Source organism: Agelaius phoeniceus, chromosome 2 (assembly GCF_051311805.1).
Source record: "Agelaius phoeniceus isolate bAgePho1 chromosome 2, bAgePho1.hap1, whole genome shotgun sequence".
Classification (NCBI taxonomy): domain Eukaryota; kingdom Metazoa; phylum Chordata; class Aves; order Passeriformes; family Icteridae; genus Agelaius; species Agelaius phoeniceus.
In genome coordinates, this window is record NC_135266.1 from 113,724,995 (window position 1) to 113,747,469 (window position 22,475).

A 22,475-nucleotide genomic window follows, 5' to 3' on the forward strand; every position below is an offset into this window, starting at 1 on the left:
CTGTAATGAGAAGAAAAGGCACTTGCTCTGTTCTGAGATCTGCAAACTGGAATCATAATTCCCAGTCTCTGCTTTCCTCCCACTTCATCCTGTTGGGAAATGGGAACGGATATCTTAATTCCTGAAACATGGTTTGTCATTTGTGTTAATATAAGCAGGACAAACTGTCCTTAATTCTAATATTAATTTTGTAAGTCACCATGATATAAATGGTGAGTGCTCTGCACTGAGTCTGTTACCATAGAAAAGCAAAATGCTGCCTATTCCTGTGCTGCTGCATTGCATTCACACTCTCAGAGTCATGATTGTGGTTAATCTGCCTTCTGTGATTTGGTGGTTGTTTGTAAGAAGTGAGCACCTCTTAGGAGACTTATTATTAATGTTTTCTTCCTTGTATTTCATTCTCTGATTGGGAAAAAATACTTGCCATGTAAACCTACACTCCCCGTTCCACATTGCATCTCTTCTCACTGCAGCTAATTTATTTTTAATAGATTGAAAAGTGCTAGTGTGCTGTGGTCTTTCATCTCCATATGTTTAAAATGGCCTTTAGGTGAGATCAGATTTTCTTCAAAATTCGAGCCTCTGAAGCATTTCTTTATCCCTGGTACTCTTCTGTTCTTGTTTTTACAGTAGCTGTTGTCAATCTGCTTTGCTCTGTGATCTGTGGTGGAGAGGGGTCTGTAGCTCCAGATTGCAGTTACCAGAAGGAATGTTTTATTTTGCTGACTAGAAGAAGGCATCTCATTTTCTGAAACCAGGTGGTCTGTTCACCTTTGCTTCTTTTCCTTGCTTGCTTGTTTGCAAACTGTTCAATGAGCTGATGCAATGCTACCATATGCCAGGTTTAGTCCCAGGAAGATAAGCACGGCAAACTTTTAATGGGCTACAGATCATTTTAAAGAAATAATTTTGCTGATAGCAAAGAGACAGTGCTCTGTGTCTAAAACATGAACTGATCAGCAACTTGCCCAATACAAGCAAAATGTGTTATCCTGTTTTTATTCTTCTCCAAAGAGAGATCTTTTTGGAATTTATTACTGACAAATGCTTAGGAGATTAACCTGTTTTCTTAATGGTAATTTGTAGTGGTGGTATAATCTGCTCTGTGTAATGCTCCCTTCCCCAGAGGAAATGAAATCAGGTCCAGCATTAAGAAACCCTGTTGCTGTGGGTTTGCCCTCCCTGATACTTACGCCCATCAGTGGAAATGTTTTTGATTCCCCTCTGCAGGAGAGGCACCCCTCCATGTGTGTGGGCTGGACTGTTCCTGGAAATGTGCCATAGGACAGAGGGGTTGGATTTTCAGTGTGCTCAGGCAAGGCCTCTCAAGGTATATTTATGACATTAGATGGGTGAAGGCGGTGGAATATGTCAATGCATGCAGCCCTTTCTCCTTTATTTGTTTAGTTAGCTTGTTGAATTAAAGCTGATTTTAGCAGGGATAGTCAAAGGAGCATTCAGCATGTTTTGGAAATTCCCCATGGAGCAGTCTTTTCAGCAGCACAGCTTAGTGGCAAAGTTGCTGCTCCAGCCAGGAGTAATAAAGCAGCAGGGTGCTGATAGCTCGATGAAAAGAGCTCTAATTTCCTGTGTCTCTGTTAAAGACTCCCCTCTCCTGGGGGGAGGGACATCCATGTGCAGCTTGGCCAGGAACACGTCAGTCATTCTGCAAAGCCACATCTCTGGAGCAGCAGCACTTCTAAGCCTTCCCTTTTCCAGCTGGAAAATAAATCCACAAAGCAATTTTTACTTATTTATTTCTAATGGACTCCTTTGAGTTCCTTGAGGCCAGCACACAAAATTATCACGTTTCTACATTAGCATGACATGATGTAACCACAGGTACCCTACAGAGCTCTTGGTGGATAAACCTCAGCACCCAGAACATCCTCTCTCTCCCCATTCCTAAGTGTCTCCTGCTTAGTGGGGATAACAGCCAGTGGATTCAGCTAAGGATTATATTAACATCCAAAAAACGGCTTTCTCCACAGTATCTGGAAACAATGGGAACTAGAATTAGCAGGGAAGACAGGATATAAATGTGGTATTCTTTTATAGCTGAGGAAGGTGGCTGGAAATGAGTTCACTGTGATGGATGTGCAGGTAGCTAGACATGCAGAAATGTGGTAACATATTTATCACACAGCCTGCAGTGTCGTTTGTTTTTTATATAATTTGCTGCTAATCTTGGGCCTGTGCTTGGGTGGGGAAAGAAGAGGATCCAAAGGCTCTTGGATTTTTTCTTACATGTAATTTAATCAGTGGGCTAATACTTGGGTATATGTAGGCTGGGTGACACTAGGGAACTTGACCAGACTGGCTCAGAAACTTGTATTTTTATCTCCACCTGGAATAAATTCTCATTAGAGTTATTGTCTTATTTTCCTTTTCCCACCCAAATGATAGTGCAAATTAATGGTTTTATTAACTGCAGCTCATGTTTACCATGTCTGGAAACTCCACCCTGGGAATAACACCAGAAGCATTCTCTGACTGTCCCTGGGCCAGGCTGCAAATGGTTCTCCCCACATTTGCTGAACAGGAAAGGATTAAACTATAAAACAGTTGAAGGACGTGGATTGTAGGGTTGGGAGCCTTTGATCTTAGACCCAGTTCAGTCTAACAGTGGGAATTAGCTGTCCATTGGTAACCTCCACCTGGAAATCACCCTGAGAATTATTTCTTGGCCCAGGTGAAGTTGGCTGGAAATCTCTGGGGGCTTCAGAGGAGGCAGATGCCCACATGACAGAATTATTGTCCCAGGGTGTGTGGGTGCTCACAGTCTCTGCAGACACGGTGTTGGGCTTGGTTTTATTCCTGGGTTTGTCTTACTTAGGAAGAAGCCTCCTGCTAGGAGACCCAAATTACTCCTCCAACTGCTAGATAGGGGTGGGATATTCCATTTCCTGATCTTTCAGTTTCAAATCTCTGATTTTTAGATAAAGAAAAAGAAATGCATGCTGTCACTTTTAATAAAAGCTGAACTTAGTGATGGCTTGAAGAGGATAAATTTGACAATGTCAGCTGTGTCCCCAGTATCGTCCAGTTTTAAGCCCATAAAAAATCTTACCATCATTTCTAGCTGCCATGTACAAGTTATTGCTTAAGCAACATTTTGTTAATGAAATGTTTTGCAATTCAAGCTTCTGTTGAGCAGGTAGGGCAGGCTAAGTGAAATAAAGATAAAATTAGGGTTGGTGGAAGGATACTGGATCTTAGACATGCACATACCTTGTAAATTTAGGGTGAATTAAATAGCTGCAGAGCTTAGTAAAAAGAAGAAGAAAAAAGAGGGGGGGGGAATTGCATTTCTGGTGTTGGGGAATATCAAAAACAGGAGTTCATTTTTAGTTTGGGCTTGTACTGTGATATTGTTCTGTTCAGAAGGAAGTGTGTGTGTACTGACAAAATGCTGGCAGCTGACAGAGCCAGAATTGATGTTAATGGCTGGGAAGACAGAGCAATGTAGCCAGTTAACAAAAGGGCTTGATCTGTGCAGAAGATGATTTTGGGCAGATACACACATCTATAGAAAGCAAGATTAATTTAGAGACCTTTGTCATTAAAGCAGATTTTTGTATGGTTTTGTGTGGGATTTAAGGGGGATTAAATGTTTGACATCACTTTGCCGGCACAGGCTATGTCGAGGAGGTTACTGAGCGGGTGATGGAGAATTTAAACCCGCGCCTTTGCTGAAAGAGAGGCAGCCATGGATCAGAGCAAAGCAGCCTGGCCAGGCAAACTGCCCTGCCTACCACAGTGCTGAAAACAAGGTGCTTCTGGTTGCACAGCAGATGCTGCAGGGATGTAGAGCTGAGGGAATGTTTATGATTTGCCAAAATACGAGGGGAACTCGGCGAGGACATCAGAACTGGGATGCCCCGGTCTTCTCTCTTCAGGGATGCCTTGTTCAGGTGCATCTTTTGTCTGCTATGCTGTTTCTAAAGGGTAAAAACACTAACAAATAAGAAGTCAGCAAGGTGGATTGGGTGATCAGGTGCATTTCTCTTTTGGAAGAGATGGTCCTGGTCATGAAACTTCTGTTCCTCACCTGCCTATGGCCAACAGCAGTGCTACACAGTTCTCACAGTCAGCATCACCGTCTTCATCGTCGGCAACACATGTCAATCTCAAGAAAACATAACAGGTAAGAAATAGACTTTATCTGTCTCTGTTCAACTGGCAGACTTCATGCTGTCAGCCACCTTTCAGCATACCCCATGGGTTCACTGCCCTGTTCTTCCAGTTGCTGGGTTTATAGTTTGCATAGTATTGATAGGATGTTCCCAAAACAGAAATGGTGAAGTATTAATTAATTTTTCATAACCAGACCTTTCCCATTGTGATTTTATGAATGTCTCATAAATATGCAGTTATGTACCCACCCACACCCACACACATCTCTTTTACCTGGTGTGATACAAGGCTACCAGATTATTGCTGTGATGTTCCAAGTATTCTTGCCCTCTAACTCCCATCAAAAGAAGCAGAAATGCCTTCCAAAGTCCTCTGCCAGTGTTACAAGGTGACTTCCATTACCCAAACAGCAGAGTAGCTACACTATAAAGCTACAGAAGACTTTTTTATGGCACTAAATTAGGTGAATTGCACTTTATTTGTAGTGATGGCAGAGTATGTTCCCTTTCTGGAATATATTTAACGCTTTTAGACATTGAAAATTGGTCTTGGCCTTTCAATTGAGTAGCTGGTTGAAAATGAATAATGATTGAGAAGTTTTTACCTGTATATTTCTGGGCAAAGTGTCAGTGCTTTTCCCCAGGAAGGCAGCTCACATCTGCCATGTGAGGTCTCTCAACCTGTTTCTAGATTAATCTAATACTGTGTGAATAGACCAATGGCTGCCAGTGATAATCCAAGAAAAATTCCTCTTTCTTGGGAGCTCATAGTTTATTTGTATAATATCACATTTTGAAGAAAAGTAACATAAGTGGACTCCTCTGATGTGTTCAAGCTGCTTTTTTTCCCCTCAAGTTGCATGCTTTGCAGGAGGTGTACAGCTGTTAACCTCCTGTATCACTTCTCATGCAATCATCTACTTGGAACCCTCCAAGTCTTGATAAAATCCTGTTTAGCAATGCAAGGTAAGAGATGACACAACAGAGGTGCCCAGAGGTGTTGTGTCACTCAGGACTTCTGGGTTTCTGTTCAAAGTTACAGGTCCAGGTTTGGTGCAAGCCAAAAGCTCATGAAAAGAATGTCTATTCAGCAGGCCGGTTCAAACAGCCTGAGTGGTGGACAATTATTTGTAATAACAAAGGAAAATAAGCAGAACTAGCCCCAGTATCAACATAAGATTTCATCTGGTGCTTTGCCAGTCTCAGGAAGCAGTTAAGAATCAAATGGAAACAGAATAAAGTACCTTGTTAGTGGCAGTGCCAAGGGAGGTCTGTTTTAAGCTCAGCTGCTACACTTTTGTCTGTGGTAAGAGGGGAGCATACGCTGCTGTTGTTTGCTCTTGTTTTATCCTGTTCTGCCTTAGCTGAGAGCAGTTGCTCCACCATTGACATAAAGAATCACAAAGCAGGAGGGAACCTGGTGGTAGGGGACAGGAAATTTTGTGGCATCCTGATGACAATCCTCTTGCACCACCAGTGCTAGCACAGCGTCCTCTGCATCGTCACAGATCTTTACTGGCACATGCAGATGAATCCACGTGACAGTCCTGGGAGGCAGGCACAAGTGTGTTATCAGAAAGGAAGAAGAGGAACAAGGAGGAATCCCTCTGCTGCTGCCTGGTGTGGCAGTTCTCTGTGTACAAGGCAAGCTTTGGCATCCCACATCCTCGTTTCCAAGGTCCTGGTGATTTTCAGCTGGGAAGAAGACTGGAAAAGCTGAGCCACAGAGGATCCCAAAGCTTAACAGCAGCAAATCAGCTTTTCTCTGCAAAGGATCCAAGCCTGTTTAATTTCTCTTTGTTTCATTCTCTGCTTTTGTTCTAAAGGCTGCATTATCCTCCAGTACATTGCAGCAGGGTCTGACTTTCCACCAGCATCTTTTTCTTTCTGGGGAACAATCTTTCAAGCCAGCACTAGAGTTATTAGGGACACAGCTGACAGATGGCCTTGGTTAAAAGGGTGGCCTTTTAAAAAGAATCCCATGTGAAAATGTTACTTAACCTACAAGTTCCACTGTTTTAATAGAGTAACCCAATTCTCCCTCCAAAGCTGTTTGTCTGCGTTCTCCTGTAAAGAAGATTTTAAAGCATTAACCAAAAGTACATGAGAAAGCGATTATTCTCATAGTCCATTTCCTACAGCAAAGAACAAAACATTTGATTGTCAAAATATTAGGGTTTTTCTTAGTACATATTGCTGATGTTACTGAACAATTAGAAATGCACTTTCATGTACATGAGAGAGAACTGTGCAATTTTGAGTATTTCATTTATCTGGGCTTCAAGGCTTGATGAATGTATTTAAACATTTAAGAGGTCACACTGCTGGATTACCCCACAGACTCCCCTTGGAATAAGATTTCTCTAACTTCTACCTTTTGAATACCTTTGATTTAGTATTAGCCAGAGTATCTTGGGGACACAACATTGGAAAGAAACTTATGGCCATGATATCCAGCGTATTCTTTTCCCAAATGCACCTTAATAGTATTCTTCTCATAAACTTACTGGTTTAATTCTGAATATTAATTAATTAATTAATTAATTAATTAATATTATTAATATTAATTAATTATTAATATTAATTAATTAATTATTAATTCTGAATATTAATTAATTAATTAATTCTGAATATTAATTAATATTAGAGGGGAAAAAACCTCTCTCTAGTTTCCTACGAGAACTTTTACCATATCATTAGCAGAGCTCTGAAACAGAACAGCCAAGCAGGATCTTTCCAGAGATCCCTGTACTACACTGAGTTTATAACAAGGGCTTACAAACACAACCTTGGATGAATAAGGACAGGGCAAATAAGATATTTCCCCCTAATATTCACAGCTGTACCAAGCCACCAAATTTCCTCCAGTACATCCTGTGTTGGATGTAATTTTTGTAGATTTAGTGATCTTCAGTGGATTTCTTTCCCATGAGCTTATCCTATTCCTCCTTGAACCAGCATAAACTTTGGATAGCCTGATAAGTTCAAGACAGCCAGATGGGACACAAACCACTCATGCCATTGGTTTATGGAGCTACACTGATGACATTAAGTGATTAAATGCTTTAACCAAAAATGATCTAAGTACCCTTGAGCAGACCTTTAGCCTTTCATTTGCTAATGGTTTTCAAGGCTAGGTAGGAGCAGCTAAATTTGTCTTTAAAAGCCTGACACGTCTTTGTCCATTGTTAATTAATTCTGAATTAGCTGGTTTGGTTTTGTAGGCAGTGACTAACTGCTCTTTGAGATCTCTGGCAAATGCCAAGGTCCATGCAATAGTATTCAGCCAAAAAGTTAGTGCTCCCAATTATTTAATATAGAAGTACCAACAAGAGTGAATTCCCTATGTGATCTGGAACAGTTCAAGTGCTTTTTATGATCTCCTTTGGAATGTTATTGTAGATTGCCATTTAATTTATATAATATAAGCCCTTGTCTGAAATACAGCTATGGGAAGAACAGCTATGAGTGGAAGCAGTAGTTTCTTGAGCATGTGCCTCACTGAGACCAGTAACTTTTTATCATTGCCCAGATCTACACTAATACCAGGGTTCTCTTTTTTACTATGACTGCAGCTAGGTAAAGAGAGATTTCCTGTCCTTAGGTGCATCCCTCTTCTAATGGTTTCACAAAACTATCTGCTAATGTTTTCACAAAAATTTCTTCCTCAACAGGGCTGTCAAGTTCTGGGACAGGCTGTCCATGGAAGGGATTGATTCACAAAGCATGAAAAGACATGTTATTATTAGAAATGTACAGTTCTTATAGAAACAATGGTGGACTTAAGACCTGATTGGCCTTTAGGAATCTTCTCTCACCCTATTGGTGAGCTATGAATAGCACATTCTGGAGAACCATATCTATAAACAATGGTTACAGAAAGAGAGATAATGTTTGAATCCTTCTCTCTAAGTTTCCCTCAGCTTCCCAGGAAAATCCTGGGAGAGCCATGTCTCTCTCTGTTCAGAAAATATGCAGTTACCACAAGTCCTGCTAACTACTGTCACAACAAAATGTGGTCTTTTATCTGATGACATTCCCAAAGGAACCCCAGACTTTAGAATTACATGATTGAGCAAAGATTTCACTACTTCCCTTGCTGTGTTGGTGTGACAGGGATAAGCTTCAGGCCAGCCACTGAAGGAATCCACCAGTCCCAGTGTAGATTTCCATCCCTCCTTGTGTGGCATCTCAACAAAATTTATTTGCCAATAATTTCCCCGGAGATCCTGTCTTCATTACCCCTAACACAACTCTTTTGTTTGTGTCAGGGTTGTTTTTACAACAGGTTTCACACTTGCTTGGTATAGATTGTACAATATCAATCATTCTTCTCCCTATTACTACTTTCTTCAGATGCTTTAAAGGATTTTCTGTTCCCCAGTGGGTACTCTCATGATCCTGCTGGGCTATTTCTTGAAGGAGCAGAGGTGGAACTACAGCCTGTCCTGCTGGGGTAACAGCCCACCCACTTTCTTTGATCTCAGCCTCAAGAAACTGAATTAATTTGTGATCTCTCTGATCATATTTTGGGGTAAACTCCGACAAATCTATTTCTATCTGTGGTACCACTGCAAGAATGGCCTTTTCTGCAACCCCTCTTGCTGCTTTATCAGCAAAGTGATTTCCCGGTTCAGGGGCTGTTATCCCTTTTTGATGACCTCTGCAGTGCATGATAACTACTTCCATAGGCTTCCAAAGACTTTGCAGGAGTGTAAGAATCTGTTCAGCATGCTTAAGCTCATTACCTTGAGCAGTTAGCAGGCCATGTTCCTTCCAAATAGCTTTGTGGTTTAAAATCCCATATGATCTCTTCCCAGTGGCTTATTAAGTAGAAAATTCCTGCCCTGGTAGCTTATGTTTTGCCTCTCTTGTCCAGGGAAAGTCTTAGTCACAGATTTGCTTCTAGTGAGGAGTTGTAATAGATGAATCAGTTCCAGCCTGCTTCTTCCAGTGAAATCCTTGGAGCATCAAACAGGCATTTTCCTTGGCACATCAGATGACAAATGACCTCATGCTTCCCAACTGTATTAGCTGTGCCATGGCATTCTGAACATAATTCATCATTTTCTCCTCTCCTGGATCCCAGGCAGCAGAATTTCCTCATGTAGAACATTGCAGCTGTTCAATTCTGCTGCCCATTGTACCCTGATGCAGGCTTGATCTGTGGTGATTTTAATTCTCTGAAGCGTGGGCTTGCATTTCACCATCCACATGATTTCATACTCAGAAAACTAAAGTCTGTATTTGAAATGCCTCATGGACCTTCTGATTGCCCTGGTAATTTGATTCAGACAGCACTGCCAGAGACATTCAAGAATACTGAGGTAAATTAATTTGTTCAAGCCCAACAATTCTGAGTAGCCCAGCAGCCACCTCATCATTCCTGTAACGTAGAAGTAATTTCTTGGGCTTCTTTATTAAGAAAAAAGTGAGAGAGAGGACAAAAAAAAGTAAATAGAGGCATACACCTTATCCTAAAGTATTCCATACCTTGCCTTAAGCAGTGTTTGACTACAAGGCCAATCCTCAGAACATTTCTATCGTTCAGTCAAAAGTAATAATTACAGTTGCTCACAGCAAAGTCCCCGAGAATCACAGAAGGCATGAAAGAAATTGTGTCTAGGGAGAGTCCCTTGCCTGTGGCAAAGCAGCTGTATTCAAGTCATTCCTGCAAATAAATGTCTGACCTATTCTAAAATAGCCTGAGTGAAAGGAATCTCAAAACCTGCCCAAGCAATGCATTCCCATGAGAATGCTTCTGTGAGAAAGGTGTTCCTAATGTGTACACTAGAACATAAAATCATGAGATCATCTCATTCCAACCCCCCTGCCATGGGCAGGGACACTTTCCACTAGACCAGGTTTCTCAAAACCCCATCCAACCTGGCCCTGAACACTTCCAGGGATGGGCATCCACATCCAGCTTCTCTGGGCAACCTGTGCCTCACCACCCTCACAGGAAAAAATTTCTTCCTGATATCCAATCTAAACCTACTCTCTTTCCACTTAAAGCCAGTCCCCCTGCAAGTCCCTAGATCCAGGATCATCCTTTCTCAGTCCTTCTAAAAAAATTATGGACTCATTTGAGCTCCTAGGAAAAAAGCCACATTTATAAAAAAGGGGATCGTTGTCTCTGTAGTATGGATAATGCATGAAGTGGTTAAACCATGGATATGTGGTGTTAGTTCCAAGTTTGAATTGCAAGTGTTTATGTGAATAATAACTTTAAACAGCTCTATTCTCTTGTATAATGATAGCTGCAATCTCTGAGGAGAACAGCAGAGGATCTAGTAATTCTTCCTGGGATTTCTTATAAATAATTGGTGTTCTTCATGGACCTGGGCACCCTCATACCTCATTTTCCAACCCTTCCCAATATATCTTTCTCCAGCTTTATTAGCACAGTTGTTACCCTTAACATTCCAGGTTCAGCTGCCCAGTATTCCCAGATCCCCATTTCATTTGATCAGCACTGTGAATGTCAGGGCAGCAAAAATAAATAAAGTTTCTCAATTTTTTTTTATTTTATTTATTTAAACATAGCAAACGAGAAATTAAAATGAGGAAACTTGACAGCACAAAGGTCCGACCACTCAAAACTGAGCAGCTCCTTCACATAGAGGACCATGACTTTGCTCTGAGACCTGGATTTGGAGGTAAGCAGCACATGCCTGCACTGGGCTGGATAAGAGTTTGTCCTCTCTCTGGAAGTTTACTTGAACTTTGTAATTTCAAATGGAATGACAGACTTAATGACAGCACAGCTCAGTTGTTGTACTTCAGGAAATAAAGAAATACAGAAATAGTCAAAGACAAGGGGCTTCTCTGTCTTTAGTGTATCAATCGGAGAAACTGCTCAAATTGTCTGCTTTACAGAACTAAGTAAAAAATACTATTAGAATAAGGCTTTTGAGAACAGTGATTCAAGTATCCCTGTAGACTGCACAGCTAGTAGCAATTAGCAAATTACTTAGTCATCAGATTTGTTTTGAGAGATTGAAATGATCCATCAGTTCCTAAATCTGTTTGCTGTGTACAAAATTAAAAAAAAAAAAACACAACAAAGCCACCCACAGGCCTTCAGGTTATTATGATACTGTTTCTGTCTTGTTGGGCACTGTGATGATTATTTGTTCATTTAACTAAATTGCATCTGGATCAAGGGAGTATTCGATGGGATGTTCACAGTTTGGATTCAATTTTGACTCTCCTTCATGGAAGGGAAAATGAGAAAGCTGCCCCACTAATAAGCTTTGTCTGAGCCTTTGCGTCACCACTTCCCTTTTCACGATTCATGAAAATGAGACTGAACTGCTCTGCATTATGAGGCCAAAAGGAAATATATGAGGACCAATAATCAGTTGTATAGACAAACACAGATTTGGGAGGCAAGCTGAAGTCTGGGGAGCTGCTTTTGTTGACACCAGCTGCTGGGATCTGGGGCCTGCTGATTGTGCCAAGACAGAGAATGGGTAAGGAAAGCATCTTTGGATGCACTGGGAGAATGGGAAAGGGTTTCTTGTTACCATAGAAATGATGTCTTGTCAGACAGCAAAAACCTTGACTGGTTTTGAATAATAGTTGAGATACAGTCTGTTTCTTAGCAACAGAAATTCAGATTTTCTCCTGCCTAATACCTGTCTTGTCTAATATCTGTTAATCTGACATCTTCTTGTTACCTCGCAAGGAATGTAAATTTTTGAGAGTGTCACCTCAGAAAGAAGGTGGCACTTCCATGAAAGCAGACAGAGGTTTGGGATGTCCTTTATCACTGGATCATGCCAGAAAACACTATTGATGATGTACATAAAAGCAGCTTTGAGAACATAGCCTGTGATCTGGCAGTTGTAATTTTCCACAGGCAGTGAGAATTTTTCACACCCAGGATTTTTCTCCTTGTCCTTTTTTTGTAGATGACTCGTCACAGAGCCCATCCAGTTCCTCTTGAAACCAGCTGTAGGTTTTCCACTGACTTCACTGCACAGGCCTCTCACTCATCACATTGCCCTGGCTGTGATTTCAGCTGAACTCCTGGCTTTCAGAAATAGCTTTTAGGAGGAGAGTGCCTCAGCTCTGCTTCTCCTCTGTCACCCACATGGCACACTGGCATGGGAAGCACCTTTTTTCTTCACACACTTCCAGATTTTCAGAACTCCCTTAAGATGTGGAATGTGAATCTCTCTTAGACTAAAACAGATCCACTGGCATTTTTACAGCACAGAGAGAAAAAAGTCCCAGTGAAATGAGTGTCAGTCCCAGATTTATACTCCAGAGTTCCATTTTTACCATTGATTCCAGTGTGTTGCAGTAGTAAGGAGTGGTTTGGCTTTCATAAGGCAGTAGCAGAGATTTAACACACAATCGTGCCCTCATCAGTGGACAAATTTCTCTACAGAAACTTGAATCTGAATAACATCCCCAGGATTATTTTATGACAGCAGACATGGGGTGTGGGTTTCTCTGAACAGCAGTGATGATTAAGTGTGCAGCAGGAGGAATCTTACCTAGAGGAGAGGGAGAAATTAGAGATATCATTGCTACAGTCATTGCCAGAACTGTTACAACATAACCCTGAACTGCACTGAGACTTACAGCACTGTGGCTTTGTGCAGTTACCACAGGTGAAATGTTGAGTTTGTTTTCATCAAATTTAATGAAGCAGCTCTGTACTGTGACTCATGAGGGGCTTGTATCTGTCACATGTCACATCACATGATTTATTCAGCTCAGCACAATGCATCAGTTTGCAGCAATAAAAAAACAGATCAGGAAGGCTGGATGAAAAACAAGTATTTATTCTTTACCTTTTTTATTTTAAATGTATTTATTCTTTACCTGTAGAAGAGGGATGGGTTTTTCCCCCTCTCCTATACCCCATTGTGATTTTCTGGGTATGTCAGGGAGTTGGAATGACAGATTTTGTTAATCTGGCTCCGCTGTGCCCCTTTGCCTGAGAAGGTCAATCACCCTTTGCACCAGTTGAGGAGAAAAGGTAGCAGGGAAATTCATGCTGCTTCAGATTCCTCAGTTCAGGGAACTCTTAAATCTAAGTTTGCCTTGTTTGATTTCACTTAGCACAACACATGCCATGTAAATGAGCAGACCACAGGACCAAGAATTTTTAGTACCTACATTTAAGCTGTACAAAGAAAAAACAGAGGAAGCACATGCTGAATTTGGTTTGTAAACTGAGCAAACATGCACAGAGAAAAACATGGGGCAAATAAATATAGAACTGTTGGGCACTGATGCTACTGGCTGCAGTGTTACTGGGAATAATTGTGGAGGTGAGAGATCCATTTTTTGACCAAATGAACACAACTCTGCTGCCATTTATATGAGTGTATTTTGGCATTCTTCTGTTGATTGTAGTGCCATTGCAGCTGCACAATCAGAATTTGACTCTCTGACTGTAAATTTTTAAATTTAGTCCTGACATTGTCAGTTTATTAGTAGATTATAGATCAAAGCCAGAGAAACATAGAGCATTGAGATGAAGCAAACCCAGCAACTTCTGGCAAGCTGATCTTACTCTTTAAAAATGTTACTTTGCAGTTCATTATACAGTGAGGATAAGTGAAGCAAACCAACAATTCAGTACACCAAAACTTTAAAAATCTAAACTTGACATTGTTGCATCGTTGCAACTCAAGAGCCTAAGCCAGGCTCTTGAGTTGTTGATGGAAGCTGGTGGTGTTTTTTTCCTTTCCTAAATTTTTTGTTGTGGCTGTTTGATTGTTGCCTTCTGTGTAATGTCACGGTCCTGTATGGTCTGGAAGTGAGAAGGAAGCTTAAACTGGGAGTGGAGAAAAAGTCAGAAATGAAATGATGCTGCCAGAACTTCTTGGAATGATTATCCCCAAGTTTTAAACTCAGCAAGAAAGGGTGAGCACAGACAATGAATGAGACTTCTCAGCATATCCTGACTTGTAACAGCTCAGATCTGAGTGCCACAATGCAAACTGCCATAGCAGCCAAAACGCCATGTTGAGAGAGGTCTGACAGCAAATCCATAGAAATGCTTTAAGTCTACTTTTTTCCCTATTATACATCTATTTATATATATTTTTTTTTATTTCCTGAACTATCTTATTTCAAAGTACTGGTGGAAGTAACACATACATGTGTGTATAAATGTCTATATATTGTTTTTATATATATATATATTGTTTTTTCTTTTACCTTGTGTCTTAAGGACATGTAGTTTCCTACATTACAAGTGTGTTAGTTAAAGTTTTAAAATTGATGATCTCTTATTTTTCAACCAATATAGAAGATAATAACATAAGCAAGTGTTAGAAATGATGAAAATAATTTAGCAGCATTTAGCTGGTCAAGAGGTAGCAGTCTTTCCTGAAAATCTGCATCTCAATCTGCAATTAAACATAATCTTCATTCTGAATTTTCAGAGGATCAGAAATCCCATTATCTCACTCCCCCTTTATGCTTCCTCCCTCTTCAAAATATATTATATGTATAACACATATATATACATAATATATTATATATAATGTATTATAATATAATATATTATATATGAAGGTAAAACGGGAGAGGGAAGGAAAGAAAATATGGCCCAGTGTATCTTCAAAAAGTGCTGCAAATCTAACAACTCTTTGCCCCAAGACCTTTTATTTTTTGCACCACAACTCTCCCTGAAAGATGAGAGATGTCTTCTCCCTGTGGTGAAGACTCACATGGGTGGAAGTGGAATGGCTTTTTATTATCTCTAACTGGAAGGAATAGCTGGGTATCCAGGACAGGAGGGGAGGGGAAATATATTGATTATTTGCAAGACCTCTAATAGACTTCCTCCGGATTTTTTTCTTTCACATTGCTAAATCTTTTCATTCCAAGAGCTGGTTACTGTTCATACCAGACCACCTTTGTTTCTTACTTAATTAAGAAAGAAACACAGTAGTAACAAGAAGAAAATACTTAGCAATACAGTAATTCTCCTGTTCCTGTCATGGCCAGAAGAAATTTTAAAAATCCACAAAGCTTCACCTCCCTTGAGCTTGTTTACATTTCTAACCAGCTCTCTTCCTCTTTTTTAGAACAAAGTCCACCTGCAGATCTTAATTCTCCCCATGTCTCCATCTCCTGCTGGCAGATTTTTCTAGACCTTCCTTTTTTTCCCAGCATATACTCTTACAAAGCCAACTGGGTACAGTTGTTTCTAAATTCAGCATTTATCCCATAGATCTTCAGGTGCAATCTGTTGCGTGCCCAAAGGTCTGGCTATTATAAAATATTATAGCATTCACTAAACCAGTCATTATTACTGTGGAAATTGATCCTAAAAATGCTAAAAGAATAGCTTTTTTACATAATATCCCTTCTAGAAAGGGTATTACAGAATTTGCCTGATGTCCTATCTATTAATAAAATTCCATGCTCATCAAGGAATTCTTTTGCTATGCTTAAACCTTTAAAATAAAAGACTGGAAATGGCTTGCATGAAGTTAAACCTGTCTGAAAACAATGCTGTTTTTTTCTGCTGAGGAGTAATTATCCTGAAAATCTGTGGAGCCTCCATTGTGAAAATCACTAATCCCTCTAAAATAATGATTTATAGTGACCCTCCAGAAGCAACTGAAGCTGCTCAATTTAATAACAAAATCCTCTCTGCCATCCCCAGTTTTGTCAAACTGGGAAATTAAAACCACAGCTTTGCTCTGGTTGCTTTTTTTTAAAGGGAATTTGATGCTGTTGTCTGATGGTCAGCCAGAGATTGAAATTCTCAATCTAGCAGGGAGAAGGCTGTGGTGCAGACACAGAGGTAGATGAATTGCTTTCCTATTTTGGCTGGTTTAGGAACCTTTTCAAATCTTACTGTAATTATGCTTTTTTATAAAAGCATCCTCTTGTGACCAAACAAATCCAAGGGATGAAGAAATTACAGTTCCTAGCTGCCTGTTCCCAGTAGCTAATTATCCCTGTTTCTAGTGGAGTTGATTTTTAATCACACTCACAAATGTTCCCAAAAACCATGAAGGATTAGACCAGACTGAAGCCAACAGGTATCTTGTTGGGTGTGTTAGTGACAATGATATAGAAGTGCTCCAGATGAGAAAATTGAACAGCACAGTGATCTTATCTGTGCAGTCTTTACTGTCTTTATTATCTACTTACATTTATTGCCAAAGTAGAGCCAAAATAGGTAGGAAATATTTGCAGCTGCTCTGATCTGTTAATGATGGATCAGGGCTGGGGTAGGGGATGTGCTTTTATAATTCTCTGTGCTGAATGCTAGACTGGACAGCGTTTTCTCACTAAGCATCAGGAGTAAGGTCTTTGTCTTTCTTCAGAGAAGAGGGATCTCTTCTCAAGCAGTCTGTTTCACACTTCTTGTATTTCTACCCAATCAGGAATGAATTTAATTGTAACAGTTCCCTTTTAATTCAATTCACTTTAGAATTGTTCACTGTATTTCTCCTGGCCATAGGTTTTGATTTCTTTTATGCTATTCATTGTCACCACCAGCATATTTTTATAGTAGTTCCCAGTGCAGTACAGGCTATCCTTTCAAAGATTTAGGTGTCTCTGTGTGTATTTATGGATAAGTGGCACTTTGGTTTGTGTGCATGCAACCAACATAACCATAAGCTGCCACTGATTTCTAGTTCTGTGACCAGTTCCTTTGTATCTGCCCAGAGGAGCTGAATTGTTGATGGAAATTTTGCTCACACTGGAATAATGTTTGTTTGGGAAAGAAATTGTCTGTAATTTTTGAAATTACAAAAATTACTAGAACTGCTATCATCACCCTTGGAGCAGCAGTCACTAAGAAAAGCCTTTTCCTCACTACACATGACACATGGCTTTGAAAGTCAGATGTCTGATTCTGGGATGTGATTTGTGCTTAGCTCCTTGTTTGCCTGAAGAATGTTGATGGGAGACATTTAACTTTATTTGCTTTAGATTTGTCCTTGACTCAGGAACTGGTAAAACCTTTCTTGACACTGAGAGCTGTTCCCCCTCTCCTCCTGTTCCACCCGCATAATTCAACATAAATTGTTGTTTGCATTTAAATGATGTGTGAATGCCTTTTGTGAGCGATGCTCACATCAGGTGTAAATTCCACAATGACTTCTACTTTGGCTGAACCTGTTTTTAGTTTACAAGATTTCAGTGGAATACAGAAAAGATGACTCAGATTACAACCAGGCACTTTTGTGCCAGTGTTTGCTACAAGCTGGTATTTAGTATAAATAAATTATTTTGGTGTTGTGATCAAGACAAAGCAAGAAGTGGGCAAAACTAGTTTAGGAGAAGTTAAAAAATTTCTGTTGTTTTGTATGAAGGAGTCTGGCTGAATATATTCATTGATACTCTTGAGCATCAGCCTCTGGAGCAGCTGTCTTTTCCTAAAGTCTCTATTCTCCAGAAGAAGCAGCATTTTTCCAAGTGCTGCTTAGTGTTTTACTGAAAAACTTTGCTCTCTAGAGTTCCTGAATCCCATTTTGGGCTTTGGCCAAGAGGAGGGCATTCCTCTCAGAGAGGAACACGATTTCTGAGCCAAAGAGCCCAGCTCTTGTCAGTGCCTAAATATTTTCTGGTGTGCCCTGCTAAATCTGAGCATGTCTCACCTTTATTTCCCATGCACAATGCATCTTCATCTGTTCTGTGCAGGGATAGACTCCCCATTAAAAAAAAGACAAGTAAAATCAAGAGATTACAGAGCCAGATTTAAAAATACCTCTAAAATAGTTCAAGATCTTTACTGGTAAGAACTGGAGGCAGCTGTGTAATCCTCGAAGGCTGCTATTTTAAGGATAATTCCAAAAAGGGACACAATATTGTGGCTGGTTATCACAAGAGTGATGTTCCTGGACTATTTTCTCTTGACAGGGATAAAAGGGAAAGACAAGAAAAAGACAAGCTAGAAAAGCTGTTGCTGTTCAGACTTCCTTGTATTGATGTTTTAACTGGTTATTTGAAATGTGTACTTAAAAATTTTAGCTGGCTATTTTTCACAAAAGTGATTGGAATCCTGTGTACAATAATTACTATGGATTTTCATGCTAAAAGCAGAATATTCTTAGGGTGGTGGTGTGTATATACATATATGTGCATGCTCCTCTATTCCTCCCCTGTCAGGAAGTGATTAATCAATTAGTGGAATGACATAACCCATGTAGTACGACATCCTTCATTCTTGATATTTCACACTGAAAAGAGTGGAAATAATTTCATGTTTGGCTGTAATTTTTAATTGATTTGGAGTAACATCATCCTAAAAATGCACTCAGTAAAGACACAACACAGTGACAGAATATGATTAGCATGTGTACAGCTTTTCCCTTGTGAGGTGGTGAGCAAGCAATGCTTTTTCATGAACAGCTATACCAAACCTTAAACAGCTCAGTAACTAAAGATAATAAGAGTCATAATAAGTATGTTTTTTTATGAATAAGCATTAGAAGTGGTAAGAATATTTGCAATATTTGATGTATTCCATGTATTTACTCAGCTTTTCCCATGATGGTTCTGAATTGCACTCCAAGGGGTTCATTAATTAGCTGTGGCATCACAAGGACACAGCCACTGCTGGCCAAACTGCTGTGCCAAAAACAACTGGTCTGCCTGCAAAAAGAGCACTGAAGATCTTATGCTTATTTTCACAACTGCTTAGCTTCAGGTTTTACTTTGTTGCCTTTTATCATTCAGTGTTTTAAGGTGGAGAGACTGCAGTAAATTCTGGGATAGAGTACTCTCTGTATCCTGCTGGTGTTGCAGTCTTCCATTTAAAAATAGGGATTTTTGCTCCTCATGCCTCTTTCTGTTCCCATGCAGGGTCACCAATACCTGTGGGCATTGATGTGCAGGTGGAGAGCATTGACAGCATTTCTGAAGTTGACATGGTGAGCAGAACTGAAATAAAGGGTTTCAGTAAAAATACAGGGGGTTCAGAAACATCCAGATGGGTGATCCAGAATAATGTAGGTAAAGAAAGCAAACCCTAAAGAGCACATCCTTGCCTTGAAGCATGCATTTAAACTAGTAAGTGTTGAATTTCTCCCTGGGCCAGAGGAACAGCTCAGAGTGGGCAATGCTCTGGTTTGAAAACTCCATTGCATGATGAGGCTTCATGTCCTTTGCTTCTTTTGCCTATGCAAATCTGAGTATTCCATAATTGTGACATGGGTGGAGCTGTGATCATAACAAATGGAAAGAGAAACATCAGTTCCAGAAATGGTCCTGGGAAGGAGACACTGCAATTAGGGCCTGTGGTACTGGAATGCAGGCTGTTCATTCTTCAGCCCAAATTGTTACTAATATTGTCAGTATGAGCTCCTGCACTCCTTTACAAAACTACCCAAATCATAAAATTGTATTGCAGGGCCATAAAATCATATTACAGGGGAAGATCTAACTCTCTTCACAGTATTCTTACCAGAAGCAATTGTTCTACTGAGATAAATGGTGTCTGCCTAATAATACAAAATTTATATAGGTGAACACAGAGTAGTCAGGCTGTGCAGAAGCTCATACTGGCTTTGCAGCATCCTCTCTATCTCTTCCCACATGTAGATTTGCAGTCATGATGTTTCTCTAAATAGGATCATAAAATATTTGTAATAATGTTTTATATTAAAAGAATAGTGTAGTTATTATTGTAAAATCTACCTGCTTACTCTTATGATATTCATTGAATTGTTTCTTTATGATGCATTTAATTAATAAATGTATTAATTTAGCCCCTGTAAAATATTTTTACAAAATGAACAGATTTGTGGATTTTAAAAATTGACCTAGTACTCGTGAAGAACTCCAATTAATCCCTTGGTAAAGGAACCTTAAAGGAACCACAGTCCACTCTTGGAGATGGTTGTGAAGATTTTCAGAGGAAACATATTTTTCATCTACTCTTGTCTGGTTTTAAAGCTTCTTTATCACTGCACAGCTGGCCCAATCCAGAAGACCCCTGGAATGTGTAGAAGTTTTATCTAAGGAGTCTTAGCCTCAGACACCAGGGACAAGACAAAATCTCAACAATAATCAAATTCAAACTCATTGAGTGGTGCTTGGTTCCTCTTATTAAGGATCTTTCAGATAATTTGCAGAGAAGAAATTGATCCTTTGCATTGAATTGATTAATTTGTGTGTTTTCTATTGCACATGACTAAAAACAAGTATTGTCTCCTTTTATTTTTAATGAAACAAAGGACTTCACAATGACTTTATATCTCAGACACTACTGGAAGGATGAGAGGCTCTCATTCCGCAGCAACAAAAACAAAAGTATGACTTTCGATGGGCGGCTGATAAAAAAGATCTGGGTGCCTGATGTGTTTTTTGTGCACTCCAAAAGATCTTTCATCCATGATACAACTGTGGAAAACATCATGCTCCGAGTGTACCCCGATGGCAACGTCCTCTTCAGCCTGAGGTGAGGAAATACCCTTCCCTAAGAGCATCCGTGGCTGCAACTGTCATGTAGTGGCTGTAATTGAAATGACTGGAAATATTTGCAAGTAATTACAAGATTCTCATACTGGGCTGGCATTAATCCCCTGGCAGCACATCATGGGAAACTGGTGTGACAGTGGGAAAATTAATTGAGGATTGAAAATGTATTTTTTCTATCATTCAGATATTGTTTCCTGTCAAGGGGGTTAGCAAGTGTTAGTTCCTTGCCAGTGGCTCTAGCAGTATTGCTACTGAGTACAGTAAAGCCCAAAATTATTAACTAATAACCATAATTTTGGTAGTTTTGTTTGTTTTATTATTTTTCCTGAGCCTTTTAAAACTGCCTCAGCTATTTTCACCCTGGCTTAGCAGTTAACATGCCAGTGATAGAAACCAGGGCTCTAGATAGGCACAGAGAGCAGATTTTTGGTGCTGATACCACCAGTGTTGTGGGACTAAGAGGAACTGGAAAGTGAAACAGCAATTCCAGAACAGGAATAGCAAGGTCATTAATGTGTCCCCCCTCCCTCTGTATGTTACTGCTTTGCTTTATGAAGGAGATTTGGATGATGTGGCAGAAATAGTTTTAATGGAACAATTTTCCCCCTAGGGTAAGGGATCTCAGGCCTGTGCATTGCTGAAATTCAGTTTCGTACTAATTAGCTCTGAGCACAGCAGTGATATTTCACCCAACCTGGACAGTTTGAAGATTTATGGAAGCATTTGAGATTGTGGCTGTGTAATAATCGTTGCAACAATTAATGAATTTATCTCCTCTGTCATGAGGACATGCAGAAATCCTCACAACAACTGTACACCACTTTAAAGCAGTGTATGTTCAAGAGTCACACTGACAGTAAGGAACAATGAGGTGAAGTGTGCTTTTTATTGCTGTATTAATTTCCATAATTCTTGAGAAGGAGGGATCAGAGGAACTATACCCCTTCACTAAGGCTTATATCAGTGATTCTACAAGTGAGAACCAGGAATTGTTCCTTAGATGTGCCTTAAAACACCCTTTTTGTATTGCCAGTTTTACATGTAGTAAGGAAATTATATTCCAAATACTTACATGCAATAAATCTGCATATTTCACAGTTTTTCTTCAGTGCCTGGCATCCATCATTTTATTGCAGCAAAGTGAAACCAAAATTCAGATCTGTTGCTAAAACAGACTTCCTTTTCCTCTTGTTCCCATGTCCTTTAGCCAATAGCTGAAGGATGGAAACAACATCCATAGTTGGAAGTCCTATGGATGTCCCACTCTTGGATCTCATTTCAAGCCAGTAGAGTCTTATATTTGTAAAAATCCAGCTACAGTGTGGTTACTGAGCACAGGTTTCAAAGGGCACTTGTATAACCCCTCACTGAAATTCCTGTGGGATTCCATTTGAGCAAAATTGAAACATTGAACTTAATCATCAAATGACATGCAAGCTGTGACAGGAAAGGGAAATTTGCCGATATTTACTACATTTAATTTGCTGCCCATAGCAAGGTCAATTTTTTTTGTTTTTATTAAATACAAAGGTGTATTTGTCCTCTAAACATTTGTGAAAAAGCAGGTGGAATGTGAAATAGGCTTTGCCTAGATTTCCTTAAGCTTTTTACAATATAAAGCATTTCATTTAAGAGGAGAGTACGCTTCCAGAAATTGCAGCTAATCTCTTTTTACAATTAAATATTATAATCATTCTAGCTGGGAAAACATCCCTTGAAATAATATTTGCTCTAATCTGTAATATTATCTACTTCAGTCTATGAGAAATCAAGTGAAGAACTGTGAACTCCCTTTGTTAATCTTTGTAATTGTAAACCTTCAAACCAAAATGTGTGAAAGGCTAATGAAGGATCAGGCCAAATATAGGGTTTAAAAATCAAAGGTAATGTATTTAATAATAAAGACTATTTATGGGG

At 39.7% G+C, this 22,475-nt stretch overlaps 1 protein-coding gene across 3 annotated transcripts in view; it reads left to right on the top strand.

Moving 5' to 3' along the window:
• GABRR3 (gamma-aminobutyric acid type A receptor subunit rho3) overlaps positions 1-22,475 on the top strand; it is a 34,496-nt gene that overhangs the window by 3,703 nt on the left and 8,318 nt on the right. The window contains exons 2-5 of one of the 3 annotated variants that reach the window (XM_077174582.1): positions 3,951-4,150; positions 10,686-10,798; positions 18,942-19,009; positions 20,315-20,538. In XM_077174582.1, coding sequence (XP_077030697.1) covers positions 4,023-4,150; positions 10,686-10,798; positions 18,942-19,009; positions 20,315-20,538 — 533 coding nt within the window. In that variant the 5' untranslated portion in view covers positions 3,951-4,022. Of the gene's footprint in view, positions 1-3,950; positions 4,151-10,685; positions 10,799-11,444; positions 11,615-18,941; positions 19,010-20,314; positions 20,539-22,475 lie in introns of those variants that run through there. The other 2 variants (XM_054627802.2, XM_077174583.1) reach the window with 2 other exon arrangements.